Here is a 14,320-nt window from a genome sequence, read left to right on the forward strand (position 1 = left end):
GCCTATTTCCATATTTTTAAGACCTCTCACAGGAATAATAGAACTCATGACCTGAAGTACTTAGACTTTAGTCACAAAACCGTTAGTAAAATCAGGGGTTTCTGTTTGGAAAATATTTAAACAGCCCTACCCAAAATTGCAATTACTGTGGGCATAGGGAAATTCACACAACTGTTGCATTTTAAAGTGAATTACCCTGAGGTTTCTGTTTTTAGAGACTTGGATTCTGTAAATGTGATTTTACATCTTATTATATAGTTGGAAAATATAAGAATAGGCAGATGTACAAAAGCACAAATGGGAGGTAGGTGCCCAACTCCTATAGGATTACAGTAGGAGAGTTAGGTGCCCTCTCTGCCCCATAGTTAATAAGGCTCTGCTTATATTTTGATAATTTTTATTCTGTGTTTTCAGTTAATAGACAGTTGTACTGTACTTGGATCCCAGTGACTCAGGGCAAGCCTTACATTCTGTTCAAGTAACCATTTGGGCCTTGTATTTTTTGGACCCTATTGATCAACAACTTCAGTATATTCCTATAATCTCAGCAACTCAACCTAATTCCCCCATGGGAGAAGGAAGGAGAAAAACTCATGCATCTGACGCCCCTTCACATAAGCTCTTACCTGGGGCCTTGCAAAGCACATGGTAGTCCCTGCATTCATCTCAAGCAATGCCCAACTGTTACACCTTTGTTTAGACCAGGGTGGCCAACCCGCGGCTCTTTTACACTTAAAGTGAAGCTCACCACCTCTCCACCGCACCATTCTCCGCTTACCAGACTGAGGAGGCGTAGCTTGGGGATTCTGCCAGTGATGACTGGTGCCTGCTAAAAAGGGGGGGTACAATGTAAGATTTACACCCCCCCCCAACAGCTTGAGTTCCACCCCTCCCCTTACCTTCAGTGGCCCCTCCCTGTGGAGAGGCAGCAGTAAAGAGCTGAGATCTGTGGGAAAAGGCCTTTGCTTTGGTTCAGTGGAGAGAGGCAGCAGCAAAAGCAGTGGCTCTCCATGCGGCTCCCAGCTGTTTGCTGCTGCCTCTCCCCATGGCCACAGCTTCAAGCTTGCAGGCTCCAGCAGCTGCTGGGCAGGGAGGTGGCCCAGCAACACCATGTGACCAAGTGGAGCCCGCAAACCCTGGCAAAAATCTGGTGAGGTATCTGACCCCACGTGACCACACCCACACATCTCCTCTGCTGGGAAGGGGTCTTGGGGTTTCAGCCCTGCAGAGTGAACCTGCCAGGGCTTGGGGCTTCGACCTTGCTCCTGCTGAAGCCCCAAGCCTGAGCAGGCAACTCCCGGGGGAACAAAGCCCCTACCACCTCTCCAGGGCTGAAGCCCTGAGCCCCAGCAGGTGCTCCCTGGCTCTTGAACTTCTGAAGATTGTCATATGCAACTTGGAGGGTCAGTAAGTTTGGCAACTCTTGGTTTAGACCATTAGAGCTGCTTGGAGATCATGTTCCAAAATCATCTCAGACTAGCCAGGTCTGGCCGTAGAGGGTGAAGTCCACTCTAGCCACACAAAAAGCTCAGAATCCTTCAGGAAAATAAGTGATCCTCTGTGAGTCAAGACATTCCACTGAAGCACTCATCCACAGAGGACCTTTATTACCAGACTAAGTTCCTTGGAAGAGATCGGATTTCCTTACAGCTTTTTGTTCTCCTCTTTGAAATTCGGGGACTGGATAAGTGCAGAAAGGTTTTAATTAGACGCTGAAGGGTTAAAATCCATTGCTGATGTAATAACCTGGTATATGGATTTGTGTACAGGCCCAAAGACCAGAGTTTGGTCAAGAGGTCAGAGGCCTAGCAAATAGCGATTAGCTAAGAGAAAGCAAAATAACCAAAGATAACCTTGTTTTTGTTAAGATATGTCTGGTCAGCAAAACACCACATGTTGGGGGCAATAATTGTGTCTTATTCAAAGTTGCAAATAGAACAAAGAAGCCCTGTTTCTGTTGTGTTAGTTTATTCTGTAGGGAGATGTTCTTCCCACACATCCAACCTTGAGTTTATGAAAGGTTGGAACATGTCAGTATAAGATATGGCCTCCTTCCATCTCCTTTTCCCAGGAACCAATGCCTGCCTTAAAACACAAATAAGCAACTTGAAAGACAATCTTTATTGCCATATACTTTCACTGTTTCTTTGCTTTTACCCATAGATATGTATCTGTTGAACAATCAAAGGAACTACTTCATTTCTATGGACCCCAAATTGAATTCAACATACATTTATTAAAGTACTAATTAAATACTAAATGTTAATTTGTTAACATTAAGACCATGGGCAGAGACATTATGTAACCTTTTGACCATTGGCTACTGTGCTGTCATGTCTTGCAGCTAGACCTATCCGTGGGTGTGCAACTGCCTATCCCATCACTTTCTCTGCCCATGGAAAATCCATATATTCCATTGTAATCAATTAACTGACAGTGTGTCTAAGCCTAATAAGCGAGGTGACACTCCGTCAGCGCCGTACGTAATAAACTCCTATGCTTGACCTCTACACGGTGTGAATTTATGTCCCTCAGATGCTGACAAACTTATGAACTCTTGTCACTTGACTACAGTTCAGCTATTGAAATTATTCTGCTCAAAACCAGCATTGCGAGAACGAGATGGATTATTTCTTTATAGCAAATTACTTCAGAATAGCTTAAATCTGTAGAGCTTTTTTCAGGTTCTTTAAGAGACTTTGTCACAAAGCTTTTTCATTCACTTAATAGAGATGTACCTCAAATTTCTACACAAAAGGATGATTAATGCAAGTGTCAAGCAAAGATCTTTTAGTTCAGTCTACCATAGGCTAATCTTTCAGGTCACATTTTAGCTAACTCTCTCAAATTATAAACAAATTATGAGAATAGCTTCCACCATCAATGTTTTATTCCCTGCATCAGCTTTGCTCAGCATGGGCTCTCTTGTGAAATTGAGGTTGATTATCGTTAGGTATATAACGACTTTCTAGGTGTTCTTGAGTAACATTTCTTATACTGTCCCACTGCTGGAGCCTGAAATCAAGTCCTGATCCAACACCACTGAAATCAATGGGAGTTTTGCCATTGACTTCAAGAGGAACAGAATCTTGCCCTATTTGCCTGGACTACCTCTAAATGCCTTATCTATTCCAGCAGAAAACCACGCATATTTAGGAGCTTTGGTGCCAGTTCAGCAAAACATTTAAGCACATACACCATGAGACTTAAGTGCTTTGCTGAAATGATGTTTCATTTAATTGTTTAGCGTTGGACCCTCCAGAATTTCAGATTTCTACTTCCTGAACGCAAATTTCAAAATGGGGGTTAATTGCAAAAAACTTGACTTAAAAAAAAAAAATCCAATGTGACTGGCTAGAGTGGCCTCTTACCTTATTTGGTTGCCCATAACAGTGAGCTGGTCAGCTAACTCGGCAATTTAAATTTCATTGATGGCTATCAGACAGCTTAGCAATAACAGGCATTTAACAGGCCAATAAGGGCCCTCTGATCCCACAGCTAAAACAAAAGTCATTTGAGCTACTGCATCAGTAGGGCAACCATCTCCCCTGCCCCCCATCTTTTGTTTAAATGTTGTTACGTTACTGCGGATGCCAAATGAAGCAACATAATGGAACATACAGGAAAGTACAACTGATCATGCTGTTCACTTATTCAACTAAAAGATTTTTGCTTCAAGGTGAAGTTAACAGCACATACAATTACCAGCTTGTACCTAATAGCTTCCAAAGATTTACGTCCAAACTAAGATTATAACTTGTCTGCCAAGAGGAAATTTCAATTCCCAAAAAAGTAAAAGCTGAAAAAGTTAATCTCCATCTTCACCAGGGAAGTATTAAACTAGGCTTGTCTCCTCTCATGTCTGTGGACAAGGCACACACTGTACTGTATGTCTCACTGTACTCAGTGAGAACAAAAGCAAACCACGTGTCCAGTAAAGCTCAGAGTGACCCAGGGCCTGAGCCAAATTGTGAAGGATGCCAAACAGGTTTTTCTTTTCTCCTTTTACTAATCCCTATAGTAAGTCAAACTCAAACACTTTAATGCCTTGTACTTCTTTTGTCCCTTTGCCCTCCTCCTCTCCTTGCATCAGGGAGGGAGGATGTTTGAGTGGTTAAAGCAGGAAGGTGGAAGGCTGGGTAACTGGGTTTCGCTTCTGACTTGCTGTGTGACCTTTGGTGCAAAGTGTCAAAAGTACTGTCCAATTTGGGGTGCTTTTCAGGATCTGACTTTCAGAGGTGCTGAGTGCCTGTGACTCCAGCTGAAGTCAGCAGGAACTGCAGGTTCTTAGCATCTCTGAAAATCAAGTTCTACCTGTTTAAATTTGGGAAGCCAAAAAACGAAAGCAACCTTAAGTTGAAGCTACTTTTAAACTGTGGTCCTTACCCTTCTGAGGACCTGAGAGGTTAAGGACCAATGGAGCCTGCCTTCCCATGATGGGAACTACACCCTCTCCTCCAATTGGCCCTCTTACAGTGAACTGCTAGCTCCCACCATCTCACTGAATGCTAGGAACCAACAGATTCTGGACACACATACCTGCATGGGGGAAGACTGACATGAGGAAAAACTGGGTTGGGCAGATAGTAACATAGAGCCCAACAGTGGCACTGTACTGAAGAAGCAAGAAGGTGTAGGTGAGCCGGGAACACAAAACTCTCCACCTACTTGGAAAGGAGGGGTATCCCCTGTGATACTAATCACCCAATACACTATTGTAACCATCTTTGTACAAAATATGCCTTGTGAATTATCATTTGAAAACTAATAATTCAATGGCCAATAACTTCATGGTGAAATGTATGTAGCAACATTATATGTAAAGGTATGAAATCCCCCTGTATGATGATGATAGCACATGTTCAAAACCACACAGCCCTGCCTAGGCAAAAGTTGTTAAACAGGTCTATCCTAAACAAAGGAATGTGTGTGTACCTCAATTTACCTGAAAGTAGTACACAGGGTCCAGGAGGAAGATATAGCAGGAGACAAAGCAAATTTGCATTTCAGCAAACACAGGTGAGGAGAGAGAACATGGAGCCCTCCTTCACCAGCAGACTCCATGTCACCTTCTTTACTGCTTGAGCCTTGAATAAACTTTACTTTGAAGGGTAACCCTCAGAAGAATCCACTTCAGAGGCTTCCTGGACTATAAAAGAAAGGGGGCAGAGAACCCCAAGTTCTCTCTTTCACCTAAGACGACAAAGGGACCAGCACCTTTGGACCTCTGGGAGAGATCCTGACCAAGGAAAGGATAAGTCATCATCTTGCTGGAAGACTGTGGGTGAGAAAGGCCAACTTAAAGAAAGCGTGAACCAAAACTTGCTAGATTAAGTTTGACTTGTAGATGTGTGTTTTCACTTTCATTTGCTTGTAACCATTTCTAACTTTTATCTCATACCTGAATTCACTTAAAATCCTATCTTCTTTTGTTAATAAACTTGTTTTACCTTTAACTTTAACCAATCCAGTGCTGTGTTTAAACCAAACTTTTGGGTAACTTCTTGTCTGAACATTAACGAGTACATTGAAATGTTTCCTTCTATACATTAAAGTCATTCTATTTTACATACTCAATTTTACATACTTTTGCCATGCATTTACTGATTAATACATTAGACACTTCTGCCTCGAATGAATCATACCAAAAGCAGAAGTTGATAAACACAGTGTAACCTCTGCAAACTTCATTTCTTTTGGTCTGATTATCTCCGAGGCAGAGAAAAGAGTATAATTGCCCCGCAGAGGTGGCTGCCCATTCATTGATGATGGGGTGCTGTCTGACACCAGAACAGTGGGATGTTTATTTTCATGGAATGGGAGATAGTGATACACCAAGAGTCAGTGAATTGTCCCAGTCCTGAGGAGAGGTGGGTGAAGGCACTAATGTTTCACTTCAAACCTGTATTCATGTCTAGACTCCATTAAGGGTCTTATCCTGGGATGTGAGTTATGGGTGCTAAGCACCCCTGTGGATCCAGATCCTATGTCACAAAAGAACTGAGCTAGGAGATAAGTGGCCAACATACCACACCACAAAACCAATTTGGCATGATAGACCACTTCTGTTCAATAAGAGGACTGGCCTCTGGTACTGCAGCAGTATAAGGACAAATCACACTGTGCCTATGAACAATATACCTGAGTCTAGAGGACCCTAAAATTCAACGCCAAATGAGTATAAAATCAGCAGAGCAGTAGGAAAGATAAACAGGAAAGCAGGCACACAGTTGGAAAAGAGACTAGAAGATGAAGACTGAAGAGTAATAGGGTGAAGATTAAGTTCCTCAGCATACTATTTTCAAAATACCTACCAGTGCCAGGACCAATTCCTAGAGACTCTCAACCGGAGTTGGCTACCTAACTCTGTCAGGCACCGTGGCAATCTCACCCCTATAGATTACTCTTGATGGCATCAGAGGCCAGCAAGTGTTGCTGAAAGAAGACCTGTATCCTGTGCCATGCGTCGTCCTGTGCCCGGGCATGCTCTCTCCACTGCCCTCCCCACAGCATATATCCCCCAGACAGCTTATGAATTGAGGCCTGACACAAAGGCAAATACGGTGGCTCCAGGAGGTGTCCTGCCCCAGGATAGCTGTAAAACTCCACATCTCGCCCGCACTGCCGAAGGCAGTGAACAACTTCTCGGCAGTAGAGCTCACTTTTCCAGTTTCTGTCATCCTGCGCTGATAAAAAGAGGAGCTTGGCGGGGGATTTCTCTACTGGAATGCGGCAGGCCCAAGTGGCTGGGTCCCTAGGATCATCCAGGACTTCTGAAAAATCTATTATTCCAGAATCACCGACAGTCTTCATCCTCCCCAAGTCATACGGATGGGGAGGAATAGTGAAACCATTAACACGCAGGGGGATAAAGGAATTAACACCACATCCAGAAATGCTGACAGCTGCTTGGATGCCTGGCAGAAATGTGGCCAGAGAAAGGGCTAGATCTGCCCCTTTAGATAAGCCCAAGACTCCGATCCCGGTACCTTTCACCTGCAACACAATTATGGAACAAGCATCACCATATGCCATCTTTCTCTTAGATGACTGTAACCATCTCTGTCCAGGCTCCTTATCTTTCCCTGTGCCAGACCAATCAATCCACCAAAGTTTACCACTCCTTCCTTTCCCTCTGCTCTCACATCACTCCCTCAATCTTTTCATTGGCTTCCACTATCCCAACTTCAAACTCCTCAGTCCCTCTGTTTCTGCTCCCATGTCTTTATTCCATCTCCAACACCGTACACCCATCCCCATCCTCTCCCTGGACTAAGCCCTTCTCCTCCCCCCACTGTTGGCTTCAAGCTTGCGGTCTTGCTGCTGCTTCATTATGCATAGTCTCCAAGAACCCTCATCTCCATCTTAAAAACCCCTCTGGAAACCCACTTCTTCCATCAATCCTTCCTGGGCTGATCTCCTTTCCATTGATTTCTCAGACCCTCTGGAGGTTGCTGGCCTGTCCCCCAGCCTAGGAAGGACTAACACCATGCCCAGAGTCTATTCAGGCCCTTTTTTAAGGGCACTATTCCACTATCTTTTAAGCTTTAATAGACAAAGAATTAGAACATGTCCTGTCTTAAGCAGTTTAGCATTCCTGTAACTCCCAGTTGTGTTTTCAAATGTGTAACTTTATATAACAATTGCTACTTTGCAATAGCACCACGATAGTGACTTTCCTCTCAGGAAGACAAAGTGCTGTGCAAATCATTCATTAAGCTTCCCAGTTCCCTGTGAAGTAGTCATTCTTGTTCCAGTTGGGGGAAATGAGAGCCAAAGATGTGACATACACCCCAAATTAGTATCAAAACTGGGATTAGAACTCATGCATTCCTGGCTCTCCATACTGTGCTCAGTCTTTCCGACTGCATGGTCTCCTTCCACCTCTCTCAGAAACTTAAGTGTATTTATTTACATCTCAATTTAGGAAAGTGTGTGATATAGACTCCAGTTGGAAAGGCACTGTAATTTGTTTCATACCTGCTGTTGCTTCCGCAAAAACTCCACAGCCTCCCCAAAATAGTCCAGTTCGAGGATGTCTGGGAAAGCTGGGATATCTTCAAAGGCTAAATAAGCAAGAGCTAGTGTAACAAAGCCCCTGCTAGCCAAAAGACTTGCTCTGTACTCAATAAGACCTCCTCCAGATCCATACAAGTCGATAAGTCCTGGGAATGAACCAGATCCTGAAAGGAAGGAGACCTCATTCACTGTGGAGGAGTCTTACAGCTTTCTAGTAATATTTCCACAGCACAAAGTCATACAGTAGGTCTTGACAGAAAATCACTCCGTTTTTTTTTTTTAAAAAACTAGATTCTCTCTCTCTCTCTCACACACACACACACACACACTTACTTTCTTTCTCTCAGGGCTTGTCTAGCTGGAGAAATTGACTGGCATACCACAGTGGAATAACTAGTGCCAGCATAACTCCCCAGTGTGAACACTATTTTGGAATAAAAATTACTTTGTCGCAGACTAATTTAATCCACTTTGGAAGTTGTTAGTTATATACTGTTGGAGTTATGCTGATCAATTTTCCCCACGTAGACAAGACCTAAAACAATCCTGGGGTCCTATGCTCCCACCACAAGATACAAGTGACTTTAGAGGTGAAGTCAGTGGGAGATATTAATATTCTGCAGCAAGATACCAAGGACTTCTGGAATAAATTACAAGAAATAAAAAGCCCACACCTCCTCTTTTGTCTGGTTCTCCTACAATATGTACTATATGTCCCCTTCAGTAAGAAGAAGGATAAAAATGACTTACCTGTGATTGGTTTCAGAGTAACAGCCGTGTTAGTCTGTATTCGCAAAAAGAAAAGGAGTACTTGTGGCACCTTAGAGACTAACTAATTTATTTGAGCATAAGCTTTCGTGAGCTACAGCTCACTTCATCGGATGCATACCATGCATATGCATCCGATGAAGTGAGCTGTAGCTCACGAAAGCTTATGCTCAAATAAATTGGTTAGTCTCTAAGGTGCCACAAGTACTCCTTTTCTTTTTACCTGTGATTGTGTTCTCAGAAGATATGTTTATGAATTAACATTCTCTTTCCTGGATTCCATATTCCTCATGTGTCACTGATGAGAATTCCCTTAGTTTAGAATTTGATCTAGGCATTTGTAACATGCTTGTCTAACATACATCAGCACCTTGGTTAGGGCCTATCCTAAAGCCTTGTTTAATGTGTATTAAAGACTTACATTATTTGTACTTCAGTCGGTTATACTGGACCAACTGAAGCACAAACTATTCAATGCATTCACACTACCCATGCAGAATTGGGCATGTTTGGCCCTGGATAGACACTATCACTGACCTAAACCAATTCTACTCTCTTCTGGGTGGCTATCCCACAGTTTCTGGGACCCTTTCCTATGGTTCTATGATCTGATCAATCGATCACTGTCATGCCCAACTGCTTTCACTAGGAAACTTTAAAAAAAAAAAAAAAAAAAAATCAGTGGAAGCATTTTTAACAGGCTTTGATATCATAAAAACTGTGTCTACAAAATTAAAAATTTTGGTCAATTTGTGAGTGCTCTTTAAGCACTGCTCCAGGCAAATAACCACTAAAAATTAGCAACAGCTTTCCTCGGCATCCCAGCCTCATCAGTGTCTTTGTACACAGCCTTGAATCAAGGTCTTTAATCCTCAAATCTTGCCACTTTTGTTTGTCCCCACGATTCCACCTCTCTATCAGTACTCCCAGGCTGCCTTATTGGTCTGCAGGACAGGGATCTCCTGTGTCCTTAAATATTCCTCCCCCTTTCCATCTGTATTTCAAGACCCTCTCTAGGTTTATCCTCCTTATTCCCTCTTCTAGCACATCTCACCCCAGTCTGCCAATCCCCATTATCAGTCTTCCTTAATCCCACAACTACTGACCTCCTATTTCCAGTTCCAGTCCCACGAAACACCAAACACCTAGCACCTTACATTTCTGGTTCCCCTCGTATTGATTCCAGATCCTCATTCTGATCTCTCAAACTTCAAACCAGCTGGCAGCCTTTAAACACCCCCAGCCTCCTTCAAGTCTATTTCACCTCCCTTACGCCTCTCCCGACTCCTGACAAATCTAGACTTCAGCCATTCCCTCAAGTCCCAGTTCTCCCAGAACTCTAAATTCTTCTCTTCTTGGGAACCACAACTTTGCTTTCTTTTTCCTGCCTTGCCTATCCCACCCCTTTCTCTTTGCACTCCCCTCTCAACATTACTACTGTCCCTTCAGAAAGCTTTCCTAGTCAGGTATTTCAAAGGAGTTAAAAGGTTTTCCACTGATGGTAGGTAGGATTCCCGTAGGGAAGGTGAGCCATAGTCAATTAGGCTCTCCCACCTGTTTCTGTGTCTCCCCACCCCATCACCACAGTATACAAGTGTGTCACATACATTGGTGAATTTATCCTTTTTATTTCCCATTTTACAGAGAGAGAATTTATGCACAGAAGATTAAGTGACTTGTCCAAGGTCACTAGGAAAGACTGTGGCAGAGCCTGGAATTGAATTCACGTCACCTGAGTCCCAATCCAATGCCTTCACCACAGGACCATCTTTTCTTATTCTATTATTTGTATTACAGTAGCACAGTAATACTTAAAAAGCCCCAGTCAAAACTCAGGAACCTATTGTGCTAGCACCATGCAGAGGAGTTTAAAAAACACAGAACCCTTACTCCACTGCCCCAGAGCCCTCACTCCACCCCCAACCCTGCCTCCATCTGCTCTCTCTGCTCTGAATGGAGCAGCAACCAGAAGAAAATAGCTGGCATGTCATATGTTACTCTCACTCCCCTCAGCAAGCATCAGCCAGCACTGCCTCTGCAATAAACACTTATGCTCCTCATGCAAAAACTGGATCCACTCCTGTTTGGGGGGCAGAGGAGAAACATGCAGCCCAGGTGACCAGCTAACTGAAACCTTGCTCTGGGTCCCATAAGTCTATTCAAGGACCATAGTGATCTAATAAACAGCTGAAAAACTCATAGGAAATTAAAACTCACCAGGAGGCAGGAAGAGAGTTGCCTTGAGCCGACCTTCTCTGACTGGAATCCTTTCCACCCCCTCTCCCAAAAATTTCCGCTCATTAATGCATTTGCCCAGGAGCTGGCTGGTGATATTGTGGCCCTCAAATACTTCCACATGTACATAGAAAGGGGTGAGGACATTCTTCTTTGCCAGCCGTTTGAAGGGTGTCTTGGATTCCAGTGACCACAGCAGTCCCATGGGTTCTACCCCAGAGTAACTGCCACCCAGGGCTGAGGAGCATGTCAGGTCCAGTTCTCCATTGCTCTCAGCCCTGTAGTAGGCAAAGGACTGGAAAAGTTCCCCATTCTCATCAGTCAGGGATGCCCTCAGAGTGACCTCCTGCAGCGGTGAGAGACCCTCCACTTTAATCTGAATGGGATCATCAAACAAACACTTTGGAGAAGGCAAGACCTTTACACTCACTGCCATCGAGAGTTCGAGGAGGAATTCAGCTTAATGCAAGATACCAGCTGTGTGACACAGGAATTGTCAGAAGCTTTGGCTCTTCTTGAGACTTGCAATCCCTGTCAATGCCAGAGTCCAAAAGGAACTACAGTCTGGGAAGCCCTGTTGCAAAGGTTTCTGGGAGATGTAGTTCAAAATGTACTTCTGGGTGATGGAGTTCAGGAAAGGACAGCACAACTTCAAATGGGGAAGTTTTCGTTTGAAGAGGCTGTACCAAAACACCACCAATTCATTCATTCCAGGACTAGTGATTTAATATTTTATAGATAGATACACACAAAATAAAACTCCAATAGTCCTAGAATGAATAAAGAGTCCTTGGGAACTGACAGTGTTTCATATATATGGGGCCAAACTATAAAAACAGTTCCAAACCCCATCTTCTCTCCAGACTTTGGGGAAATTTAGATCTGAACATAGAACTAATCTGGAAATTCATGGCTTGGGCTCTATTAAGGTACACTGAATCCAAATAAGCCTGAATACCCCAAACAGATTCTAATCCAATTATGAATTTGAATTCTGTCTCTTGAGTCCATCTCTAGTTTTCAGTAACTGTTGAACAGGAGCTAGATTTGAAAAATAGGTTTAGACTCAAAATTCATTTGTTTCTTTTGAAAGGATTTTTCTTGCAATAACCAGTACTGTCTAAAGTTTCTGTGCATTTTCCTGACTAATAATATATGAATACAAGTTTCTCCCACTAAGCCTTGGTAGAGTAACGCTTGTATGTACCTTTGAAGATCTGTAATAAATTACATTTGGCATTTTATATATTAACAACAATACTGCTGGACATATCTGTTGGGTCCCATATCATGGTACCCAATCCTGCAGTTCTATACTCAGATGAGTAGTTTCACTGAGTTCAATGAAAATATTCATGGAATGGGTGCAGAATCAGGCCCATGGTTCACACAACTCATCGACCATGTATTTCATACATTTTAAAGGACAGAGGCACAATTATCTAGTCTAACCTCCATAACACAACCCATAGAATTGCAAAATTTCATTAGGAAAGTCAAAGATTATGGTAAATGGGCTTTAGCAAGTGGAATTTTCTGTTGATGGGAATAGACGGGATTTGATTCTCAGTTATTATGAACCCAGAAAAGCAACCCTTAAATCACCACTAAGAATGTGGGAAGGTACAGCTACAAAAAGCTGCACACGACCGTTGGCAATCTGCACAATGAAAGGTAGATATGTTTTTACATGGAAAATAATCACAATTATATCATGATTTCCTGATCACCCCCCTTCCCTGTATCATTTGAGGGTTCCCATAGCTAGTATAGAAATAAGCTTACAAACACGGATATTTTATCGCACAATTTGTATTCTGAATTCTCAAAGCATTACACACAGCCACTGAACACAGTGAATTAAAACTCAGAAAGTATTGTCTCATAATGAATGGGAGTTATCTCAATGAATGGGAGTCTTGGGCTGATGATTACACTGTTATTGCAGAGCTGGTTTTGCCTCATTATTTTGCCAGTTACCAAACTGGACTGTGGGCTATAGCTTTGCATGTTCTCTAAAACCAGTGGTTTTCAAACTTTTTTTCCGGTGACCCAGTTGAAGAAAATTGTTGATACCTGCGACCCAACAGAGCTGGGGATGAGGGGTGGGGCCAGGAATGAGGAATTCAGGGTGTGGGAGGGGGGTCTGGGCTGGGGGTGCAGGCTCTGGGGTGGAGCCAGGCATGAGGGGCTTGGGGTGCAGGAGGGGGCTCCAGATTTGAGGGGGGCTCAGGGCTGGGGAAGGGGATTGGGGCACGGGCTTACCTCTGGCGGCTCCCAGTCAGTGGGGCAGCCAGGCTGCAGAGGCAGGCTTCCCACCCGTCCTGGCACCGCAGACAGCGCTGCACCCTGGAAGCGGCCAGCAGCAGGTCTGGCTCCTACGCGGAGGTGCACATTGGCTCCACGCAGCTCTTGCCCACAGGCGCCGCCCGCCCCCAGCTCCCATTGGCTGGTTACCAGCCAATGGGAGTGCAGAGCCAGTGCTTGGGCAGCACATTGAGGCCCCACCCCCCCCACCTAGGAGGCGGACCTGCCGTTGGCCGCTTCCATGACACAGCGCCATGTCAGAACAGGTAGGGACTAGCTTGCCTTAGCCGCGCAGCACCGCTGACAGGACTTTTCACAGCCCGATCAGCAGTGCTGACCAGAGCGGTCACGACCCAGTGCCTTACATTCCGTGACCGAGTACTGGGTTGCGACCCACAGTTTTAAAACCACTGCTCTAAAGAATCTAGCAAAGGGAAAGGAACACACATGGTTTACATTTTTGAGGTTTCCAAAACCTGCAGTGGCTCCACTAAAATTCTGCCTTCCTTGAGGCATCTGAGGCTAAGCATGAAGGCTTTGAAATGTCAACAAGCCCTCTCCTGTCAAGCCAAAAAAGATAGTCATTTGGGCTGGAATTTCACTGAACGTCCGCATGATACCATCTCCAAAGGCAAGCAAGACAAATATCCTCTGACAGACATTTGTTGAGGATAATTTAATGTTTAGTTCTTCTAACTCAAGCATATTCGTACTCCAGGCAGACGCATATAATTCAGTCACATTAGAAAGGTTTATGACTCTGAGTCCCCAAACTCAGCTACACCAGTGTCACAGCTTTTGAGAGAGAATCTAGAAGTTGATAGTAGCTGTACTTCAGGTCATATTCCATGTCATACCAATAATTCACTGAGGAGACAAGAGATAGGAAAATTGTTATTGTCTGGTGTTAGAAATGCCTTTTGGCCATATTCATATGCTGCTTTAGAAGGTAATGCAGGCACTCATTTCTCAAAACTGGATGAACTTTAAA

General features: G+C 43.8%; 2 protein-coding genes across 2 annotated transcripts in view; both read right to left on the bottom strand.

Annotated features, from left to right (window-relative positions):
• The window catches only part of LOC141989761 (cytosolic phospholipase A2 beta-like), a 98,949-nt gene that overhangs the window by 72,427 nt on the left and 12,202 nt on the right, over positions 1–14,320 (bottom strand). The gene's annotated exons all lie outside the window — the stretch shown is intronic.
• Positions 1,879–11,690, bottom strand: LOC141989226 (acyl-coenzyme A thioesterase 1-like). The gene is made up of 3 exons (XM_074955659.1): positions 11,005–11,690; positions 7,981–8,183; positions 1,879–6,996 (listed from the first exon to the last, which is right to left on the bottom strand). The coding sequence occupies exons 1-3, from the start codon at positions 11,456–11,458 to the stop codon at positions 6,394–6,396; spliced, it is 1,260 nt and encodes a 419-aa protein (XP_074811760.1). The 5' UTR covers positions 11,459–11,690; the 3' UTR covers positions 1,879–6,393.

This window comes from Natator depressus, chromosome 6, assembly GCF_965152275.1.
Source record: "Natator depressus isolate rNatDep1 chromosome 6, rNatDep2.hap1, whole genome shotgun sequence".
NCBI lineage: Eukaryota > Metazoa > Chordata > Testudines > Cheloniidae > Natator > Natator depressus.

Coding starts and splice junctions, on each gene's coding strand:
- LOC141989226 (XM_074955659.1), bottom strand. CDS start 11,458: ATGGCAGTGAGTGTAAAGGTCTTGCCTTCTCCAAAGTGTTTGTTTGAT. Junction 8,184..11,004: donor AACTCTCTTCCTGCCTCCTG/GTGAGTTTTAAT, acceptor CCTTCCTTTCAG/GATCTGGTTCATTCCCAGGA. Junction 6,997..7,980: donor TTTTGCGGAAGCAACAGCAG/GTATGAAACAAA, acceptor ATTGTGTTGCAG/GTGAAAGGTACCGGGATCGG.